The 23,098-nt window shown below is 38.3% G+C and overlaps 1 protein-coding gene across 4 annotated transcripts in view; it reads right to left on the bottom strand.

The window, feature by feature from the left end:
• Window positions 1–6: 6 nt before the first annotated feature.
• The window catches only part of LOC118746665 (serine/arginine repetitive matrix protein 2-like), a 29,458-nt gene continuing 6,366 nt past the window's right edge, over window positions 7–23,098 (bottom strand). The window contains exons 1-9 of one of the 4 annotated variants that reach the window (XM_036480537.1): window positions 19,629–21,279; window positions 19,130–19,495; window positions 17,664–17,726; window positions 9,583–9,727; window positions 6,612–6,673; window positions 2,384–5,015; window positions 825–1,060; window positions 610–744; window positions 7–156 (exon numbers count right to left, since the gene is read on the bottom strand). In XM_036480537.1, coding sequence (XP_036336430.1) covers window positions 51–156; window positions 610–744; window positions 825–1,060; window positions 2,384–5,015; window positions 6,612–6,673; window positions 9,583–9,727; window positions 17,664–17,726; window positions 19,130–19,495; window positions 19,629–20,527 — 4,644 coding nt within the window. In that variant the 5' untranslated portion in view covers window positions 20,528–21,279 and the 3' untranslated portion in view covers window positions 7–50. Of the gene's footprint in view, window positions 157–609; window positions 745–824; window positions 5,016–6,611; window positions 6,674–9,582; window positions 9,728–17,663; window positions 17,727–19,129; window positions 19,496–19,628; window positions 21,280–22,577; window positions 22,680–23,098 lie in introns of those variants that run through there. The other 3 variants (XM_036480536.1, XM_036480533.1, XM_036480534.1) reach the window with 3 other exon arrangements.

Raw genomic sequence — 23,098 nt, 5'->3', positions numbered from 1 at the left:
GTGCAATACGGATTAAAATTGTTTAAGAAATTTGAGAAACACTTTTTAGTTTAGTACCTCGTTATGCGACGTCGATCGAGAAAGCTGGGAGATCCACGACGTCGAGGAATTGATGGTGAACGGGAGCCAGTACGTGAGGAACCGGAAGTACCAGAGCTGCAATGAGGGTTTGTTTCGATGAGAGTTGATAATGAGACAGGTTTTAAATTAAACAAAAAAAAAAAAAAAAACACAAGGGCCATCCCAACTTTAAATCTTAGAAGCATTAATTTGGTTCCTAAACCTAAGCACAGAAAGGGACGTAGGTCAGTTTTATGAAGCTTCCAAACAATAGAAGTGGCGCAATGTGGAAAACGTGGTGGTAGGACTTCACACATATCTTGCGACTATGGCATTTTTCCATGCGCCTACAAAACAACAGACCTTGTACGATTTACCATCACTCGGTAGCATTTGCTTTACATAATCTTCTAAGTGTGCGGCTGTTATAGACCCAAGGTCGAGTAAATATTTTATCTACCGAATTTAAAGATTTTTCCCCATACATACATATATGCATGTGAAATGCCCAAGCTCAAAATTACACTTGCAAAAGAGAAAACCAATTACCTTGAAGAACTCCGTGAACTACTTCGCGTCGAACAACTCGAATGCGAAGAATGTGAATGTGAGCGAGAACGTGAACTGCGATGGCTGTGGCTCCGAGTGCGGCTATGGCTGCGACTGCTCGACGACGAATAATGCCTGCAAGAACGAATACAAGGACACATTTTTAATTTTCTTTTATCCTCATTTTGCTGTTTCTACAACCAAAATGTACTTACGATGAACGTGATCGGCTAGTGGAATGCCGACGGCTTGTTCCTCCTCCTCCTCCACCAGCGCCGCTGCCGCCACCTCCACCATCTCGTCGTGGGCGACTACGGCTGCGGCTGCGACTACGCCTTGTACGACTACTACTACGACGTGCTGCACTCTCTGCTGCGGCCACAGTAGCTGTGGATACCTTGGATACGATTGTATCGACGAGTGTACTATCGGCTAGTGCCGCTACCAGAGGCTGTGAATCGTTAATTTTAAAAGGCTTTATTATAATTTTCGGTTTATTCGAATGTTGGTGGTGATGATGGTGGTGATGATAACTTAAACTAGAAGCTGCAGCAGCTACTGCCGCATTGTAGCCGTGATGATGACCCGCCACACTCACACCCAGCTCATGATGATGGTGACCACGTGCATGATGACCACCACCAGGACCACCACCACCGCCACCGCCGCCCGTAACTGCCGCCAATGAGGCGGCAATCAACAACTGATCAGATATGACCGAAGCATTGGAGCCATGCTGATGCTGATGTTGGTGTTGGTGCGAATGATGGTGGTGAGCATGATGGCTATTATTGGGTGTTAGTAGTAAGCTATTATTAGAGAAATTAGTTGAGGAGAATTGAGCATTTAGGTTAGCATTTAAGTTCATCGCACAGCGATGATGGTGTTCGCGACGACTAATTAGCATTGTGTTATTGTTCAAGCTGTTGATACCGCTGTTAAAGTGTTTACTCAATAACGGATTAAAGCCATGTGGAGCATGGGCTATCAGTGGTGGATTATTGTGATGGTGATGGTGATTGACGCGACTCAATGATTGGCGCATAAAAGCACCAGCGGCGGCGTTGCCCGGATTGTTAACTCCGCCATAATGGTTGTAGTTAGAGGGAGGACCGGAGGAAAGCGGCGCGTTAATAAGTGAAACACCACCACTAGGTGTATTGATTTTTACTCTGTGGTGTGATTTTCGCGGATGTAGAATAAGCGGTGGCGGTGGAGAACGACGCACGCCACGGCGCAGTGTCATTTGCTGACGACTGATAGTTGTATTTGCGTTTCGCGCGTTAATATTCGAATTTTCGCGAGCTGGTAATGTTGGACTTTTCGCCGCCTGACCATTTGCTGCACTTGGGGCTTTGCAATCAGCCTGCGGCGCGATGTCCGTACTCTCCTCTGGCGTTTGTGCTTTTGCTGTATCTACGTCTTTCTCTTTTTCTTTGTCGGTTTCTATTTTCGAGTTGTTTGCCGTTTCACTTTGAGTTCGCACCTCGTTTGCCATTTGTTCTTCAAGCGGCTGGGGGTAAATCGCTGCCATTGGCGGCGTCGTATCCCCACTACTCTCTGCTTCCTTTGCTTTGGTTACTGTGTGATTGTTATTGTTAGTACTATTGCTATTGTTTTTATGGTTATTATTACTGTTGTTATTTCTATTAGTATTCGAAGCTACTTCAACTACTGCGGCAGCCACATTGTTGGCCACAAGAAACTCGTTTAACGAATTTCGCATGCCGCCGTGTCTGTAGCGCTGCTGTTCATTGTTATTATTTTCACTTACTTCACTCGTAATGCTTCCTCCACCAGTGGCCATTTTCTCAATTGATTTCAATTTTTCCTTTGCTTTAGCGGCTATGTCCGTTTTCAGCTGTTCCAGCATTTCCAAGTCTTTAAGTTCTCGTCCACGTCTTATTTCCTGGAATTCATCGAGTGATGCAGCCACCTTTTCGGTGCGATCATCTGCATCGTTTTCATCCTCGCTCTGACCTTGTAACCGCACTACTGGCCCTGACATTGGCTTAGTACGCTTGGAGGTGGACGCAGCACGACTTTCGCGTTCCCGTTTGTGTTCCCTGTTGCGCTTTTCCCGGCTGCGGGGACGACCGTTGCGGTCGACGCCACGCTGTCTTTCGCGCTCTAAATCTCGTTCACGTTCAGGTGCTCGCGCACGACTATTTTCGTCCGTGGCACGCTCTTTGTCTCGTCCACTACGCTCGCGAATTTCTTGATCGTTTGCCAACGGCTCTTCGGGCACATCACGCATCTTACGTGCATCTTGAGAGGATGCATCAACTTCGGTATCACGTCTTTTCGAATCTTGCGCGTGTGACACTGGTTTTTCCTTTTCCTTTTCTTTTTCTCTGCCTTTCCCTTTTTCCTTTGATTCGAGTATGTCGCGATAACGCTCAGGATTACGTCGCGCCGGTGAGTAACTTAGTTCCGAGGAGTTATGCGATTGGGAACGACGAGGTGGCACAGCTTCATCCTCTGCGCGCCTATTAGGCGGCGGAGAGGTTAAAGTTTTCGTACGCTTTTCTGTTGGTGTACGAGATTTGCTGCGCGCTAGAGATGCAGCGCTCTTTTTTGCTTTCACGGCTACAGGGGAGTGGGACGCTGATCGTCGATGGCGTGTGGGGGATAATTTGCGGGATGGCGCGCGTATTGCGCTAACAGTTCGATCCTCAGATGTTCGTTGTTCAGAGCGCTTATCAGGCGCCATTCGATGTTGGCGCGAAGGTTGGTCCCTTTCTTTCATATCACGAACTGAACGTGGTTCTACAGCTCGCAAATCGGGCGACTTACGACGCTCACGTGATCCCCTTCTGCGTTTTTCAACTTCTCGGTCAGCGCGCGATGTAGAGCGTCTAGTTGGAGATGATTTTTCGGGTGTTGCCGAACGTTTACTTCCTCGCGCAGTACGCGAGCCGGAACGCTGGCGGGATTTGGAGCTTCTACGCTCACGTGAATGTTCCCTTTTGAATGCACGTTCACGCGACTTTTCCCTTATGAGTTCACGCTCACGCGAGTGTTCCCTTTTGAATTCACGCTCAGCTCGTGGAGGCGAGCGTCGTCGAATGGGTGAAGGTTTGCGCTCTCGCGATCGCGTCCTTTTTAATTCACGCTCACGTGACTGTTTTTTTATGAATTCACGCTCACGCGACGGTTCTCTTTTGAATTCACGCTCAGCTCGTGGAGGCGAGCGTCGTCGAACGGGTGAAGGTTTGCGCTCTCGCGATCGCGTCCTTTTTAATTCACGCTCACGTGACTGTGCCCTTATGAATTCACGCTCACGCGACGGTTCTCTTTTGAATTCACGCTCAGCACGTGTAGGCGAGCGTCGTCGAACGGGTGAAATTTTGCGTTCTCTCGATCGCTCTCTGGCATATCGTTTTTCGTTTGGCGGCGGTCGCACATCCCTATTCGAATGTGATGACCGCACCGAAGACGAACGCTCACGCTTTACTGGTGATTTGCCATGACTCATCCGTGTTATATCCTTATTTGACTGCGATCTTCCTTTCTCAGTTCGACCGAGTACGCTGCTGGCTGCAGATGGTGATCGAGTGCGACTCGACAGCTTGGCAAGTTTTGCTGGCTCTACTGCATTCTTAAATGGATTCGCGCTCGATTTTATTTCACTCGTAGATGCGGGTACTGCAAGCAGCGGTGCATCAACTTTGAATGGATTGAATGGATTTTTTCGTGTGCTAGAATCAGATCGAGTCGGCGAGACAGAAGCAGCGACACCTTTTAGTGGTGGTACTGTTGGAGTAATGGTGCGCTTGCGTAATTTATCAACGGTAGAAGGGGAAGGTGAGCACCTTCGCTTGCTATGCTGCGGAGATTTTGAACGAGATCGCGAACGACTCGTACGAGTGCGTGGGGCCCTATCATGGCGTGAGCGTGACGACGACGGTGCAGCACGCTCGTCGCGTGAAATAGAGCGGGATTGCTTACGCTTGCTATTTTGTCGTTTATTACGATCTCTAGACACTTCTCTGCGACGCTCACGTGAGTGTTCATCACGTTCACGTCGACTACGACGTTCGACATTGTCACGATGTCGTTCATTGGAATGCTCCCTACTTCGACTTTCTGCCGGTGAATTGCGACGGTGCGAGGTTGACCGCGAACGACGACGCTGTATTGCACGTTCAAGCGAGCGACTGCGGAAGGGATTTCTTGTGGGAGATTTAGACACATTCCGCGAGGAGTTCCTTTCGTTTTTCCTTGATCTTTCTTCACGTTGCTTACGCTCGTCCCTAGAAGATCGTTCCGTAGAGCGGCGATCGAAAGGATTTTTGATTGCAGATTTTGATACGCTTCTTCGGCGTGAGTTACGCCTTTCGTCTCTTCTTGATGATCTTTCATCAGAACGCTTGCGGTTATGTCTAACTGTGCGTTCAGGTGATCTGCAATGGAAGATGGAAAAATTTATACATATACATACTTTCATTAAAGTGATGAGAAATGTGGGAATACAAGTTATTTCGAAAAGTCTGCCAAACTGAAGAGAAGCAAGAACGGAATGCTCGGTGGCTCTCTTGCAGTCAGAAGAATGCTAGGAAGCAGATTGGTATTGACGTCAAGGATTATACATTGGATGAATACGGGGCTATAGTCCGATCCATACTTTCATATGGAGCGCTGGACTGGTGGCCAGTCCAAACTACGTTGTTAAAAAATTAAGCGGGGTTCAGAAGTCACTTTGCACAAAATTCCCAAGCTGAAGTGACTGAATTCGATGGCTGTTTTTACAGACGGATCATAGATAGAATGCGGGGCAGTGGCAGGGATTTTCATTGACCAACTCAATTTGAAGCTTTCATTTCACCTACCGGACCATGCAAGTGTTTTCCAGGCGGAAATTTTGTAATTAAGAAGGCGGTAAAGTACATTAAAAACCTGCATAAGGTCATTGAAAGAGCAAGGCTATAGCCGCTTCAGCAACCTATTCCTGAAGAATATCGCAGAGTGCAGCCATATGATATCTTGGCTTATATAAAAAGTATCCGCGGATTTTTGTCACTATGTGGTGTTGATGCCTATACATTTGGCAACACTTATCCGATTGCGTCAAACTGACGTACGTTTGAAAGGTGACATTTCAGGCTACATTTATAGAGAAGACAGTTCTGTAATTCGTCGCCCGTGCAAAAATTAAGACTGATTTGAAAATGAGTGAAATATCTCAAGAAATGTGCCATGGTATACTTTTTTTACTATTAAAACGGTGAAAACATTGCATAAACAGGCCAAAAAAAAAAAAAAAAATGCGATGAGAATGCCAGACCACAAAGTGGTTTGCTCGATTCCGTTGCGTAAATTTTGATGTCAAATATGCACCTCGCTCTGATGAAGACCGGCAGCATGCAAGCTGTCAGGAGATAGCGGAGGCACTAAATATCAACCACAGGAGTTTGGAATCACCTAACAAGAGTAGGCTACTCAAAGAAGCTCGAAAGAAACAAAGAAATTTGATTGACCAAATCGTTCCCTAGACAGTCTACGTAACCGGAACGATCCAGATTTATATCCGGCAGAGGACTGCCACTCCATCAACACTCAGCAAACACACTTTGGGGAATTTGTATGCTGTTACAAAAACAACAATAACATTGACCGAATCGCCTGCGGTGAAACGCAACCAAATATCACCATTTTTAAAGCGGCTGACTTGTATTTGTGTCGGTCTCTGCAAACCTCTCTTGATGGTAAAATAATATGTATTTTATTAAAACTGACCCAAAAATTCGCGGAGCCTTTGTATGACCCAATACATAGTTCGCGAGTTGATGTATTCGAAATGGTTAAAATTTCCTAATTGCTTGCCAATAGGGTGACAAATCGCTCGTAAATAATAAAACAATTTTTCTGTCTTTTCCGTCCACACGGAAAGAACAAATGCGTTTTTTACTGCCACATCTAATTGGCAATTAGTAGTCGTGTTTACTCAAATGGGTTTTCGTGAGTGAATGCACTAAAATTCTATAAATCTTAGTTCTTACCTTGAGCGCGACTTCTCTACTGAGCTGGTGCGTTCCTTCTTCTTCTTCTTATCACGTTTCTTCTGCATAAAGGAGAATTAGGAAGAAACAAGTATTTATTAGTATCTGTATCATTTGCATGAGTTTCAGAGCTACATATTTGATCTAGTGTAAGAAATTGCTGAGTTTGTATTTAAATAGTTGTTTTTATTGCATGAATTTGAGAACTTAAAACTAAGAAGTTTTAAATTATCTCAGACAAATATTGTATATATATATATTTTTTTTTTTTAATTTTTCGTAGAATTCTTTGCACTTTTTTTTGCTGTGATGTGCACTGTCCGTTAATGTACATAACAGTGTGTTTGTTGTTATGTTAAGTTATGCTTTTTTTCGTGCATCATCGCAGTCGCTTGCCTTTTTGGCAACCTTAAGTTCTTTTTTTTTATTGACATGGCATTCAGTTTTTATTTATCTTTTTTAGTTTCTATGCTAGGAGCTTAAGACAACAAAACGGTCTAAATAAAAGTACTTACAAAACTACAAGAGAGCCTTGCGAAAGCTATCCTATTTAATGAAGCGCCAAGGGTTTTCAATAAACAAAAATTGTAAATTTCTTTTTTTCTTAATAATAAAATTTTTATGTTAATGTATACGAAACTAGAAAGTAGTATGTAGATGCAAATTTCGTATTTATTTAAATGGCGTAAAATTTAGAATAAATAAAATAATTAACATCAAATAATTAACGGTAAGTAAAATTTAAATTTAAAAACAAACTACAATCTTAAGTTTCTATAAAATTAATCACAACAAAAAAAAGAAGTTAATTATAAAATAATAAATTTTAAATCTGTGTTTAGAATGGGTTTTTTTTTCAATCGAAATATTGAGTTTTTGCATTATGCCCAAGCTGCATTGAATGCCGAATTTCCACTTGGCATCAAATGAAAAATCATTGTATGACAAAGTTGAACATTAAAAATTTAAACAGTCATTACGTCAATAAAAAGGGCCATTCAGTTCGTTTTCTCATCGACATTTGGCAAATAGAACAATTTTTCGTCGTTTGAACGCTTAGTGGAAATTCGGCCTACTTCTGTATAAAAAAATTTAAAATTTTCGATTATAATAAATACAAGAATACGACACAATCTCTCATAATGGGAATTGGACTACAACCGAAAACTTCGTTCTAAGTGTCACTTGGAGATGGCTACATATACCTTTGATAACACAGAATTAGATGCAGACACTTTTATAATAACACTGACGTTAAATCGTATAACTTTTATTAAGTATTTTCTCTAAAAACAACTTTACGTATACATATTTAAGAAATTTTATTATTTTAGAAATTTCTTTTAAATCTTTCAAATGGCTGAAACTTTACCCCTACAAGGATTACTACACGGTGATTTTAAAAATGAAATCGGTTTTTTATTGGTTACCTATTTCGAAAAAAACTCGGGTTTTTAGAACCGGTTACCAATTTTGAGAAAAGCGTGGTCACGAACATTTTTTATTATGGTTATTTTAAAAATGTAATCGGTTTTTGTACCGGTTACCAATTTAGAAAAATCCGAATTCTTAGTACCGGTTACCAATTTCGTAAAAAGTGGAGTGGTACCGCCCAGTTTTTTTTTGCTTAAAACAAAATTTTATATTTTGCGTAAAATTTTCTCTATATAGAATTAGTTTAGCAATAATTGAAATATCGCAGTTTCCATTTTTTGTAAAATACTGCAATTTCTTCTATGCCTCGGTTCAGACTATATAATAATAATAATAATAATAACATTTTGGCGCTTAATTTTTGATGGGGCTTCACCAATTTGTGTTGCGAGTCTCGGTTTTGTTGTACAAATACAGGGTCCTACAGTTTTACGGCGCCTCCGAACGGCTAATGGATTTTTATGAGAAGCTTTTCATTGGCAGAAATACACTCGGAGGCTTAACATTGACCGCCGAAGGCCGTGCGCAGTTAGAACAAACTGTTTCTAATTTAGATATTGCTCGGACCAGGGATCGGACAAAGGTCCCACGAAGTGGTAGTGCGCACCTATAACCACTCAGCCATAGCGGCCGATATCCCTTCTAAAGTTATAGTCCGTATTAGGAGAAGTTTAACCTGCCACAGTATCCAGAGCCAACACGGGTACTGTCTCCGGTAGCGTCCCAACAGGAATTGCTTGCTCAGGAGGATATAACACTCCTTCACTGGGAGCAATTGGACCTCACTAAACGCATAGTGGGAATTCGGCATAATGCAGGTAGAGGAATTTTTTCACACAACATTTTTATACAATAATTTCTTAGAAGGCTTTAACAAAAGTAATTTTTTTGAGAGAAAAATTTGAAACATGCTCAACACAATTGTAATGCAATTCTCAATCATTTCTGTGTATATGATCAAATAAGCAAACAAAAATAAAAATAAATGAAAAATTATAATTTAAATAAAATCACTCTATAAATTATATATGAAAAGAAAAAATATAAAATAATCGGATATGAAGCAATGACAAACTGTTTACCTTTTTATTTCGCAAGATTTTTATATTTTGTTTGTTTTGGTTTTTTGTTTGAAAACATTTAGGTTATAATGTCTTTTTTGATTTTTGCTTTTCGTTCTTTTATATCGTAAGTATGTTTGTATATATCGTAGGAAAAAATAAGTAAGAGAAAAATTGCGTACTTTTAATCATTTGTAGTTTGGAAGAATGGAAAATTTAAAAATTCAAGTGAATTAGAATTAGAGAGAGTGCATGCGTTTCATTTAAATATAGATATACATATGTACATACAAACAAATAAATCGTTGTTATTTTTATATAAAAAATTATGAAAGAAATTTTATACATATTTATTTTACGGTTTTTTTTTCTCAATCTACACAAAGTAACTGTGGTTGTTAGGTTAATCGCACAATACAAGAGATAGAAAGCCTTTCCGGTTTCTGTTTTTTTTTTCCTTATTTGATTTGGCTTACCTTGTCCTTTTTGGCCCGTTTGCGTTGTTTCTTCAATTCATACTCCGAATCACTGCTGGGTTTCTCGTTGTCAGAGTCATGATCAGAGTCACCGCTATCGGATTCGCTTGCCTTACGTTTACGTGATTTCTTTTTCTTCGACTTACTGCAAGAAGAAATGGAAAAAATATAGTTTACTTAGACTATGGCGCCTTGAAATCGGACGAGTTGATTATAAAAAAAATTGCAAGCAGCTGAAACTTAATATCACGCTTAAATTTTTGAGGTTATCCTCATCATTATACATATGGTATAATTTTCAATGTTAGAAATTAAAGTAGTAAAAATGATTGGGTAGTTTACTAGTTTGTGTTCAGTTCTGTAGTGAAATGAGATTCTTACCACTCAAGGTTATGAATCGGTTTTCAAAAAGATGTTCAAATTTTTTATTTTTTTTTTTGAAAATCGACTTCAAAAGGGGTCTTCACACCGAGCTTGATACTCAGTAGTTTTTCCCCATTTATTTTGTTTCTTTATAAGTATTTTATAACCGGTTTACCGATTATCGAATTACCGTGGTGGCAAGCTTGATCATTTTTCTGGTAGTTTGTAATTCGCATTCAGCTGTTCGATATTTATTCAATTTAAAATCCACCCGCTGCCGAAAAGCACAACGCATATGAGAAATAAAATTCATTGAATTTGCTCATTGAATTTGCTGTTATAAATATTTTTTTTTTTAATTAAAAAAAAAGCTACGAGTCATCTGTTGGTAAACACAATTTACTAGACTAATAAAAGTAAGCTGTAAACGATGTTCACATTTGATCAAATTACTGAGTAACAACTAGCGCTTAAGTAAAACTACCGAAATTGGTGTGAAGACCCCTAATGTATTTAACTTTAAAGGAGCGTTTACTATATAAGCTTTTGAGTTGAAACCGCTTTTCTTGGTTTGAAATGCTTTTCTGTTCGTATGAGTTCTCGGAAGGGAGTTGCGATTGCACTCGAAAACGTTGTATTGTCACTAAAAATGCGAAACTTCATTCCAAGCCGGAGGACTTTCAACTCTAAGGTGACATTGAAAATGCACCCTGAAAACAAGTAATTTTTAAGCAAAAAACAAATCCACCTTCAACTCTCATAAAAAAAAATTAAGAGTACCGTTAATTTCTTCCTGATCCAATGATTCGATCTAAACCAAATTAGTGTGGAACCACCTCTGGTTTAAAAAAAGAATTATAAAAAATTGGTTAACGTGATCCAAAGTTATGAGGTAACATACATAAAAAAAATATTCCGACGAATTGATAACCTCTTTTTTTTTTGAAGGCGATTAATAAAACAAATTTTCTGGAGAAGTTGCGCCATTTAAAAAATACCACATGGAAACGAATTTAGTGGCAATTTTTGTTAATGTAATGGCACAGATATTTTTTAATGCCTAACTTTGTCAATGTAATTTGTGTCATTTGATACCTAGTGAACAACCGAAATAAATAATATTTTTCCTTAAATTACTATCAAAACTCTCTCAATTTTACTTTTAAGTAATGCTGGATTTCCACTAGGGATTAAATGACAAAAATTATAGTGAAAAAGTCGGATATTAAAAAATATTCGCGCCATTCTGTAAAAAATAGTTATTAAGTTCATTTCCATATGGCATCTTTTAAATGGCACACATTTTTTGGCATTTTAATGTCGAGTGGAAATTCGGCATAAGCAGGCAGGTTCTGCAATTCATTTACGTGTGAATTTGAACCAAAGCCGCTTTGATATCATGTTGACAAGGGTTGAAATTCACTCAGAAGTGAATTGCAGATAAAGTGGATCTCTGGGTGTAAACTTTTCATTTTTATTTCTATAAAACTATGCTATAGCGTGTTCACGTTACCGTGTTTTGTAGCAGTTTAAGTTTAAACAACACAACAAAACACGAGATGCAACAATTATCAGCATAATTTGAGACAAAAATAAATAGATAAAAAAATTGGGAAATAAAGAAAAAAAAAAATTAAAGGAGAAAGTGTCGGTGCCACAGGGCTTGAACCCATGACCAACAAGTTGGCAGTCGAACTCGCATCTATTTGGCTAGAGCCGCTGTTAGGAAAACATGGAAAAAATTGACTTCAATTCATTGTCTATGTCTTCGATTATTCACCGATATTTTGGCGGTTGCACTAAAATGTTGTCGTTTTTGGGACCGGTTTTCAACGAAAACAAGTCGTTTTTATGTGTTTTTCGGGCGTAATTTTTTATGAGAAAACATATGTTTTATTCTTGTTTTATAGAATAAAAAGGAGAACGGGCTATAAAACTCGGTAATGTGAACATGAAGTTTTGTACAATAAAATTTTAATTTCTCAAATCAATAGACATCTTGAAAAACTACTCGAAAATTCGAATTTAAGTATAATTCAAAAACACTAGAAACACGCAATTGCGCAAAATTTAAGATGCTGAAAATTCAAAATCATTTTTAGATGACCAAAATCTATTTTTATATGAAACATCCTCGTCAAAAAAAAGTTCTAAAAATTTTATGGTAGTTTTTAGCCCCTCGAGTTTTGCACTTTATTTGACAAACATTTTTTGAGTACTGAAGATCAAAAGAGGGCGCTATTCAAGTTGCCATATTTATCAATTTCAACTATAAAACAAAAAAAAATCCTTTATTAGTACGAATTGCAGTAGTATCACGTCATCGACTGTTTACTAGTAAAAGTTTATCTAGAAAAAATTCAGTAAAACTTAAGCTTTAATTTTCGCGGCTTCTCAAGCGTCAGCTAACGGGAGACCCAGGGAGTGTGCCAATCCAACTAGGCTGGTCCAGAGGGAGGGGCGTTAGTTGAGTAGGGTTTAGGAGGCATGCGAAAAGATATCTCGTATCATGTGGTGACTCTACGCATGCCGGACACTCGTTGGGTACTTCTCTGTCTCGTACACGTCTCGTGGTTGTGTGCCCAGAACGGCATTCACAGGTCGAGAGTCTACATAACTCGAGAGTGCCTCTCTGTGAATGCCGTTTATGGGCTGTCTGTCTGCTGTCGGGTCCAGAGGTTGTTTTGTGAACCTCGTTCGTGTAGATGCCTTCTGACGTGCCTTTGCGAGGGCTCCGCTGAAAGCAGGTGTCGTGCGGGTGACCACGTTTGTGGCACCCTACTAGGAATTGCTAATAAAACATTGTATTGTGCTGCTTGACCGGTAGCATTTGAGCCTCGTCATGTAGGTGTTGCTGAGGACCTTGTTGCGACTCTGTACTCTATTGACAATTGCGGTTGTATGTGCCGAGAAGGAGGGCAGACTATAGAAGGTAACTTCGAGTATTTTTCGGGTTATTCACCATCGAAATTTGGGTCGCCACCGACGTGAATTCCCAGCTATAGTCTGATCTCCTTTGTCCAGGTGGTAAAAAGGGTTGCCGAGGATTTCGTTGGGGGAGGGTTAGGCCCTCTGCAGTGAAGAAGCGAGATCGTTCAGAGAGGTAACCGTTTACTTTCGAGTACAAGTCATCAATTCCAGTCCTAGACGCCATTATCGGGCAGTCATTCGCATTAGAGATAATTAAAGACCCCCTCTCGTGGCTGAGGGAGCTTCTACCCCCCGCCCCTCTGTTTAATTTTTTCTTGGTTTGTTGTTTTTATCTCTAAAAATTACCGACGAATGTCGACTACTCAGATTATTCGCTGACCACCGTGTGATTCCCTGTAGGAAGCCTCTAACAAAAAAACCGGCTTCCCCGGTTTAAGCAGTGGGACCACTCTCCCCGTTTTCAAGATGTCCGGAACGATGATAGGGGCTATGGACAGATTGAAGACCTTGTTGAGATAATCTACTCCCGCATTTTTCCAGCATCAGTCGGGTCCCATGGCTTTGGAGGCTTTCGCCTTCCCGATGGTCACCTGAACCTCACCGCTGATGAAAGAAAGAGGCGCACTGGAAGTTGGCAGTTGGTGCAGCCTTCTATTCACTCGACGTTTGGCTATGTCCACCAATGCAGCGTTAACTGCCGTCTAAAATAGCTCGCATATCACTCCGGCTCCGACGAAGCGCGGTCACCGAAAGAGATTTCCACTCTATCGTCGCGCTTCGTCGGGTTGGACAATGACCTCACGGTTGACCAAAGCTTGCTTATAGAAGAGGTGAAGTTGCAGGTCTTCAGATGCTCATCCCACTTTTTCCGCTTATGTACGTTCACAAGTTGCCCAATCTTTGCGTTGAAATCCCTAATGGAGTGATCTAGGACAGATCATTCCATGATGCATCCAGCTGGGATGAAGCGGTCTACATCAGCTGTGATAGCCTTGCGGAACTTACGATCACCTACATGAACGTCGGTTGGTGTGGGAAGGTGCTTTCAGTAACTGCCGCGAAGCCGTGCCAATCAGCTATGCTAAAGTTGGCGGGGGTTCGGTGTTCTACGGAAGCAAAGTCAGCAGGTTTATCGATCGTGATAACTACGATCAGCATAGGTCGCCACTTTATGCTTTTTATCAGACCAGCGCTTACTATTGTTATATTGCAGAATGTGGAATCGTATATCTGCTCAGTCAAGTGTATTCCTCTTATGATCATTCCAAATGCTTGAATGGCGAAGATCGTGGTGCGCGTTTTAGTCTCCAATTACCATACGGGTTTCACCTTTGAAGAGCGCATCTATATCCGGGTGATATCATGCCGGGCATCTGATGGCAGGGAGTATGAAACGTTGAATATTTCGAGCTCGACATTGCCTGACCGGATGACAATGCCCTGATATTCTAGGATGATATTACTGTTGTCTGCTTCGGTAAGACGATACACCGCAATGTAGGGTGTTAATGAGGTGTGGTGCTGCCTGTCGGGAATTGGTTTTTTTTTTTGTAAACATGTACTATGTGTGTATGTATAAGTTGTTATTTTTAAATACGAACATTTTTAAACGATAATCAAATATAAAGTATTCATTTTTACTACGCATTATTTCCCTCAGTGTAGGTTACAAGGTCTTATCGAGCGTATTGTGTGAAAGACTGAAGCCCACCGTCAACGTACTGATTGGGACTTATCAGTGTGGCTTCAGACCTGGAAAATACACCATAGATCAGGTATTCACAATACGCCAAATCTTGGAAAAGATCCGCGTAAAAAGGATCGACACTCACCACCTATTTGTCGACTTCAAAGCCGCTTTCGATAGCACTAAAATGAGTTGCCTATGCGCCGCGATGTCTGAATTTCGCATCCCCGCGAAACTAATACGGCTGTGCAAAATGGCGTTGAGCAATGCCATCAGCTCCGTCAGAATTGGGAAAGACCTCTCCGAGCTATTTCCGTCCAAACGGGGGTTTCAGACAGAGCGAATTCCTTTCATGTGATTTCTTTAATTCGATGTTGGAGAAGATAATAAGAGCTGCAGAACTGAACCGCTCAGAAATAATTTACTACACTACTGTTTAATCAGATTTGAATTAATCGTGATTAGCTGTAATTGGATTGAATTTAATCGAATTGACTAATTAATTAAAAAATCAATCGATTAGTGCCAACACTGGCAGTAGGTGTAGGTTTCTGGTTCAGAGTTTGACTCGCTATCAACACTGAGCAGAGGAATGCGTATCAGATGTTGCCCTATGGACGAAAATTCAAATGCCTTTAAACATTGTGGTTAAAACAATTTCGCATACTGAAAAAAGTCCTCAAAACACTTTATAAGAAAAAAAATGTGGAGAATGTATGAACGAAAATTGGTTAAGGCTCGTTAACGGTAGGAGATATCAAAATCGTAATTGTTTCTTAGCTTAGTTGACATACTGTATATCTTTGTAAGCTTTTGAAAAAAGCACATGAGCGGAAAAAATGAGCCACCCTGCGGGAAAACCGAAGTAGTGTTGAACTATTGAATTCAACTGCACTATAGAGAAAATGGCAAAAAAAAAACGCCGAAACACGTACAACTCGATTTTGGGTCGTAGATTACGGATCTGTATACCATTTTTCTATGTCAGGTAATTTTCCAAGATATCTTCAGCTGCAAGGTGGAAAAATTTGATGCCTTTGTTAAAAAACAAGCAAAAAATACCACATTGGCTTTATTCCTATTATTTTTAACAACACTATGTGCTTGCTTAGCACAATTTTATAAAAAAAAATTTTATTCGACAAAAAAAATTGTTATTGCAATTTCTGGTCACCTCAAAAAGAATTGTTCATCGAGTTACATTACCTAATTTTACTCTTTGTTCTTGCATGAAAGGTAATATGTGTAGTTCCCTACCAAATGCAAGTGAACAGCAACTCCTCAACAAATTCACATCACGTCAGAAGTAATTCATACTTATTTAAATTTTGTATTGACTATAAAAATCATTTGTAAACTTGAGTGATGATCTCGATAGTTGTTTACCTTATTGTCAAATCTTCATATTTGGTTTGTCTTAAGGAAAAGAAAAATGAGAAAATATTTTCTTTTAATTCTTGGACAATTGGCTTGCATAAAAAAAAAAAATTTAAGTATTATCATATTGATCTTATGTATGTATGTATATAGATGTTGGGAATTTTTTAACGTTTCAATTATTAGTTTCAGTTAAAAATTATGTAATTTTTACTCAGTTAGCTAAATCATTTAGTTTGGTTAAGTGTAATTGTATGAATGTACTATGCTATGCTTTAATGTTATTAATGTTGTGGGTGTTGGCATGTACTTTAATTTTACGTATAAATAAGTGTGCAATGTTAATGAAAAATACATATATATAGTAGTGATGAATAAAATTGAGTAGTAAAAAGATATTTAGAACAAATTAGTAATATGTAGGTATGTCGATAGATGTTTCTAGATTTTTTTTTGTCTGCATAATTAAAATGCACAAATAAGCCAGTTTCAAAACTGGGTAGAAAGCCATTAGTAAAAGTATAAACATAAAAATGGAGAATCAATAAACAGTCAATTAAAATTCTTTGTCTTAAGAATATTTGCTTTCAACGTTTTTGTTTTTTTTCTTCTGATTTCTAACTATTCAAGTACAAGTGAAAATATGAAAATATGAAAGAACTAACATCTCGATTTACTTACCCATAATTACATTTTGCCGTAGTGATTGAAATCAAATTAATGTTAATTGGAAACAAAAGATTACATATTCTTGGAAAGGCAGATTTGTTAGAAACATTATAAACGAACGAAATGTTTACTGTGCATCGCCGTTATTATTATAATTTTTTAGTGAAATATTTTTAAATTCGCATAAAAATTATTCAATAGTAGATTTTTTAGAAGTTTTAGTGCTGCGGATGATTTTTTTTTCAAAATGATAGAATGATGATGCTCCGTGCTAGTATTTTGTGGTATTGTCAGTGTTTGGCGGTACAATTAAAATCAATCCGTACATACATAAGAATGTATGTATGTATGTAGGTACAAACACAACAACTTCACAGCTACATACATATATAAAAAAGGTATTTGTGCGTGGCAGAAATAAAGATGTTTTCGCGATTTTTTTAATCTTCACGAGACTTTTTTAGTTATTACTATAAAATGTTTAATTTTATGCGTATGATTACTTTTCTACACTTTTAAAAGTTGCTGTATTTTGTAATATAAAGTTTAATTGTTATGTTCATTTATGTATGGGCTATTTTGTTTTGTCTTTTGTTTTCTTTTTTCTTTCTTTTTTGTTGTGATTCCTTCAAAAATTTGATTGTTTACCATTGAAAATATATATTCATATATAAAAAATGCATAAAGAAAGGAGAGATAAAAAATGTTAAGCAATTGAGAGGAAGAAGAAGATTTTGTTTAACACTTTTTTATCAAAGAAAATTAAGTTAATTGTAAGAAAATTTTTGTGTACACAAAATTAAAAACAAATAGTAATTGCATAAAAATTGAACATTAAAAAAAAAATAAAAATAAAAAAAAAACTCAAGTAGTTCCTAAATAAAAATTCAAAACATAAAAAATAACTTGCGAGAAAGAAAAATGCTGAGTGCAAACCAACAACTATTCGATACATTAGTGGCACCCAGCGTATCACCATAAGAAATGCAATGAAGTAAGTATATATGTATATATATAAATTTTTTTTTTATTAAAGGGGGCGCAGGAAGCTCACCTTTCTTTTTTATGTTTCTTAGACTTTTTCTTCTTATCCCTTTTACGCTCAGGACTCGCGGAACTGTAAGTAAAAATAATTTTAATTTAGAAAGTTATACCGAAAACCTGTTCGTATAAATGAAGTATGTATGAGGCAAAAGGAATGTAGAAAGATGGATGGATTTATTGATAGTACAGAATCTAGCCAGAACGGGGAGATATACGGTAAGCTGTCGATTTTTTTCGGCCCGTTGTTCGCCTAAGTCAGTAGAGTCACTCCAATGGGCAGCAGAGGCCCTTTTACCATGGAAAGATTTAACAGTGTCAACGACGCATTGGGAGAACCCATTTTTGAACCCCTTCTTGTTCTTAGCATTGTGGAATTCGACCGAGTACTGGCGTCTGCACAAATAGTTGATGATCCACCGCTTCGTCCGCTCTGGAAAACTCGCTTGGTCGACGGTTTTCGAAAGGTCAAGCGGGTAAAGGGCCAGAGTCGACGTTGGTTCACATCCTCGCTAATTTGTGCGGTGATAGCGTTCAGTCTTGTTGTTGCATTATGCGGATACTTGCGGTATCCGGGTAGGCGACCTGACACGCGCAGAGGCTCACTATAGGTTGGGGGAGGAAAAGCGCTTCCATAATACGGATTTGCTACAGGAGATGGTTCTACAATTTTTTCCAAATCTCGATGATCAGGGAGAACAGTGGCACGTTGTGCGCTGCAGTAAGGTACTGGACACCCAGCAGGCCCAGCGAGATGCCGTTACGGCCTAAAGCTTTAGAATATTTTACGTTGTTGAGAGCATCCTATATCTCTCTACCAGTAAAACACGGTAGCGTGTATCGTACCAGGAATTGATGTGCTTTATGTAGCATGCTCCGGTGCGCTTTATATCTCTCGGGATGTGCAGTAAACCGCCGGGTATTCCACTTGGGCAACAGGAGGGCATAAACTCATACCTGAGCAGATTAGATGCAGATGTGCCAAATGAGTGTCCGGCATGCGGAGAGACAACGAGACTCGAAACATCTCTTCGTATGCCCGGATAACCCCACACAACTAACGCCTCTGTGCATGCATACATATGTATATCCGACTCGAAAGTTTTAAGATAGCCTTACTAATTCCAGTTTTGAGGTCAACTAAGAAAGAACAACTAGCATTGAGAAACTGACAAATATATTTCAGCAATGGATATACTTTAAAACTGTCTAATCTATCTCTTGTTATTTGTATGCAAAACAAAACACTATTGAAACAGCGATAAAGAGCTTGCTGCCTTAGGGAGTTATGTGCTACGTAATTGTTATTGTTACGAATAGTTTTTTTAAACCAATTTCAATCCAATAGAAAAGTAATTGAAGTTATTTGTAGAAACTTACTGACGCTTAAGGTTTAGTGGCTAAGGAATTACTAATAAAAATGCTTGTAATATGCAGCACTGGAAATGCACCATATCAAATTTTAAAACTAAAACTCACCTTTCACGCGTGCGCTTCTTCTTTTTCTTCTTCTCTGATTTTGATACATGCTCATGAGTTTCATTATCACTGCCGCCTTTGCTGCCACCACTGCCAGCAATGTCTTTTTCACGCGATGGCGTACGCACTAATGCATAACGTCGCTTATCTGCACGTTCCCTATCCTTATCTTTGCCTACTGCGGCGCTTTCGCGTTGCGCGTCGAGCTCCTTTTGCAGCGCCAGGCTTTTAGCTAAATCTTCCTTTGCTTTACGATCCGAATCGAAACTAGAGCCTTCAACAAAGTATTCAGAAATGTTGAAAGCTTCACGTAATTTAGCGTTCTTCTCTTGCTGTGCTTCAGCAATTTGATGCGTCTCACGGACACTGAAAGTAAAAGAATTGATAGTCAAGCTTTTTTTGTGGTCAAGGGCAAAGAAAATATAAAAAATGCAGGGAAAATAAAACAAAAAAACATTTAAAATATAGACAATCTTTTGGTAATTAAGTATGTATATACCTAACGACATGTCTGAGTTGCTGCTGGCGCAGACTAGTCGTATGCTGAAAGTGTGCGCCTAAAAGCGAATCTAAGAGCGATATTCGTTGGCCGGACCCGGAACCAATGCCGGAATGTGGCATTAAACTCAGCAAATGTGGCATTGAAGTGGCAACATTCACATTAGTAGCTTGAGCTTTAAGTAGTTTTTTCAACAATTCTTCTACCATTAAAGCAGATTCGACTGCTATGGAAGATTGTTGTTTCAGATCCACAGCCGGCCGTTTGTTATTAGAAAATGTATGACTTTCGCAATTGTTGCTTTTCTGACGCTTCCGTTTGGCATGTGGGCTGGCGACGGTGGCAATGGCACATGCGCAATTGCAATGAACAGGCTGTGACGAAGTAGTGGTGGCTGTTGATGAGGAACAAAAGTGTGGAGCATATTTTGCGACAAGCTTTGTAGCCATTTTCGTTTGTAGCTGCTGCTGACGTTTGTTGAATTTCATTTGTTGTTTATGCCATGGGTTTGTGTGCTTTGCCGGCTTGTTTTGCATTCTATTTTTATTCAATGTTGCAAGTGGTTTGAATTTCTTTGCTACTGCAGCATAATTGAGTTCACTCTTTGTTATCGTTTTGACAATTTCACGCGTATCATGTTGAAAATAGCGGCGCTCTTTGTGAACAGCGCGACGACGTGTCGTTGTGTTCGTGCAAGTGCTGGTGGTGCTGGAGACAGTGGCTACGGAGAGTGTATTGTCGGCCTCTCTTGCGGTCGCGGAAGTTGCGTTGGACTTTGTGGGTGGAGCGGCAGTAGCGCGTTTTCGACGCTTGCGGCGCTTTTTTGGTTTCGGCATTTTGAAAACATCTGAAGTTACATCGTTATCGATCGGTGCCGTATGAATGGTTGAGGAAAGCATATTTGGTATTTTTTTTTTGTTATGTATTTTAACAAAATATGTATGTATATCTGTTTTTGTTTAATAGTTTAAATTTATCAATTTTACTCTTGGTAAATTTAGTTTCATTGGTTTACACGATTAGTTTGTATACGAACATATAAATATTAATGCGTCTGCCACAAGGAAAACATGGGGTCATATAATTAAATATTAGTTTTCCGCTTTTACATAAAATTATTTTTTTCTTATTTCATAGTATAACTACATTAATGTTATGGAGGACATTGGATTAGTATGATTAGTATGAGGAGTTTCACATATTTATTTTTTCTTAGTAATCAATATGAATTTACAAGCGAAACATTTCTTGTCAAAATATTAATATGATATTCATTAAACATGTATATATCACTTATATAATTTATATTTTCAGCGCACACGCAGGAAGACATGGGATTATACTTAACTATCTTCGTTTTTATTTATTTCTTAAATTCTATCAATGCTTCAGCAAATTTTATAAATGTTATAAATATTTTGTTGTTTGATTTAGCAACATGGAAGACGTTGGATTATGCATAAATACGAAATATAGCTTTAGATCCCTTTATAAGGGCATCCAACAGACGTTTGCTATAAACTACGAGTATATTGAAATTTATTTTATTATTACTAATTTTTTTATAATTTGAACGCGCGTACAAGCGTACAAAGGATTTTATTATTTTTATTCGAGCGCAGTTAATTCATTTATTTTATTTATATTTTTTGTGGCAGAATTTTTATTTTCGCGTTATAATGAAATTTATTTTATTATTACCAATTTTCTGATAATTTTCACGTGCGTACAAAGAATTTTATTATTTTTATTTGAGCGCAGTTAACACATTTATTTTATTTTATTTATTTTTTGTTGCAGAATTTTTATTTTCGCGCTATCTGGAGCCTAGTCAATATGGTACTAAACTCCTGACTAATTAACTTAAATAGTAATCACCTAAATGGAAGACTCTGTGATGAGTGATTTGTTGCATTAATTTGAAGTTTATAGCATTTCTTCTGCCGCTTTATAACTTCTTCTTACTTCGCTTTTCAAGCATATTCCATTTGTTTTTTTTTTTTTACAAATTCACGTTAATCCTCTAATCCACTTAGTAACGGAGAAACCGCATAAATTTTCTAATACGCAGCTCCAATACCCACGCATTTTACTATGGGACTTTGCGGGGGGCTTTGTTGTAATGAATATCTTTCAAACGAATTTTTATTCAGGCCATCGTAAAAATAGGCAAGTAATTTTCTTTGTCGGATTTTGCCACCGTCGCTAGTTAGTAGATAATTTTCGTCAAATTTCCAAATTGGTTGTTGGCACCAAAACATACTGCAGTTGGTTTTTTTTTTATTTCCATGCAGATGTATCTTATTGCGTTGATTATCGATTTTTCTCAAATTGCTAAAAATGGTTGCCACACATGCATATCCAGTCTTAATACGAATCTTTTGTACAGCAGCAGCGCTTTTATTATTTATATTTACTTTAAAGTAATGCAATAAGCTTGCTTTTCAAATAATATGATTAAATATTATTTCTAATATTTTTGTATATTGATTTATTTGAAGTCAATTAAATATGCACAGCGTTTGGGTTGTGCAACCCTTGGAAGACTTGAGTTGACTAAACATCTCTGCAATCTGTGCAGAGTGCAAATGATTTGAGCTTAAAAATTACAGACATCCACCTTGCGTGGTGGTGGGTGGTGAGTAAGTAGGGCACAAAGTAGAGAGAACAATATCTTCGCTTGTGAGTTATACAGCATACAGCAGCTTTTGGGGTTGCAAATTGCATGCAATAACATCAGAACCAATATTACATATCAAAATTATATAATATGGTGTATAAAAACAATTACAACTTTTTAAATACACTAGCTAGCTTGTTTTGTTCTCTAATGAAATTTAATTTTAAATTAATTTTTCTTTTTTTGTTTTGCAGTCGGACATAACGGAAAATAACCCTGCGTAGGAACTAACATAACATAACATAAACATATATATTTAATACACTTACGCTATTCTTCCGAATTCATCTTTAGGCAAATCACTTTTTCCTAGTCCCATTAATTTTTGGCGATATGAATCAACCTTAGTTTTTATTTCCTCCGGTGTGCGCCTGAAATAAATACAAGTTACAGTTAAAACCAGCAAAATTAGCGTCACAGCTAGAAATTAAAATTTTCTTGCGGCATACCGACCAAACAAAATTAAACCAAAAAGTTAGCAGCTGAAAATTTGTGAAAGATCGATATTTCTCTACTCAGATACCTAAATCTATACGTATTATTTGTTCGGGCTTATTTGTACTTTATTAAAAGTATGTATATCCTTTGCTTTCTGTTTAAAATGTTATTTTTACTTTTAAGAAAATCTTTAATTTCTTTCCACCAAACAAGTTTGCAATTTTTTAGTGGCTTCCTAGCGCTATGCAGATAGAGCGCACAAACTATTTTCAACTTGTCCACTCAGCGTGAAAATTATGTATGAAACAGGCGTAAAACCTTTATTCTTGTTCTCTTGCCACCCCAATATAAA

This window comes from Rhagoletis pomonella, unplaced genomic scaffold, assembly GCF_013731165.1.
Source record: "Rhagoletis pomonella isolate Grant_MI unplaced genomic scaffold, Rhpom_1.0 Rhpom_scaffold_00011, whole genome shotgun sequence".
Classification (NCBI taxonomy): Eukaryota; Metazoa; Arthropoda; class Insecta; order Diptera; family Tephritidae; genus Rhagoletis; species Rhagoletis pomonella.
Note: the sequence above shows the minus strand (reverse complement) of the source record. Positions and strands in the feature narration are given on the sequence as shown.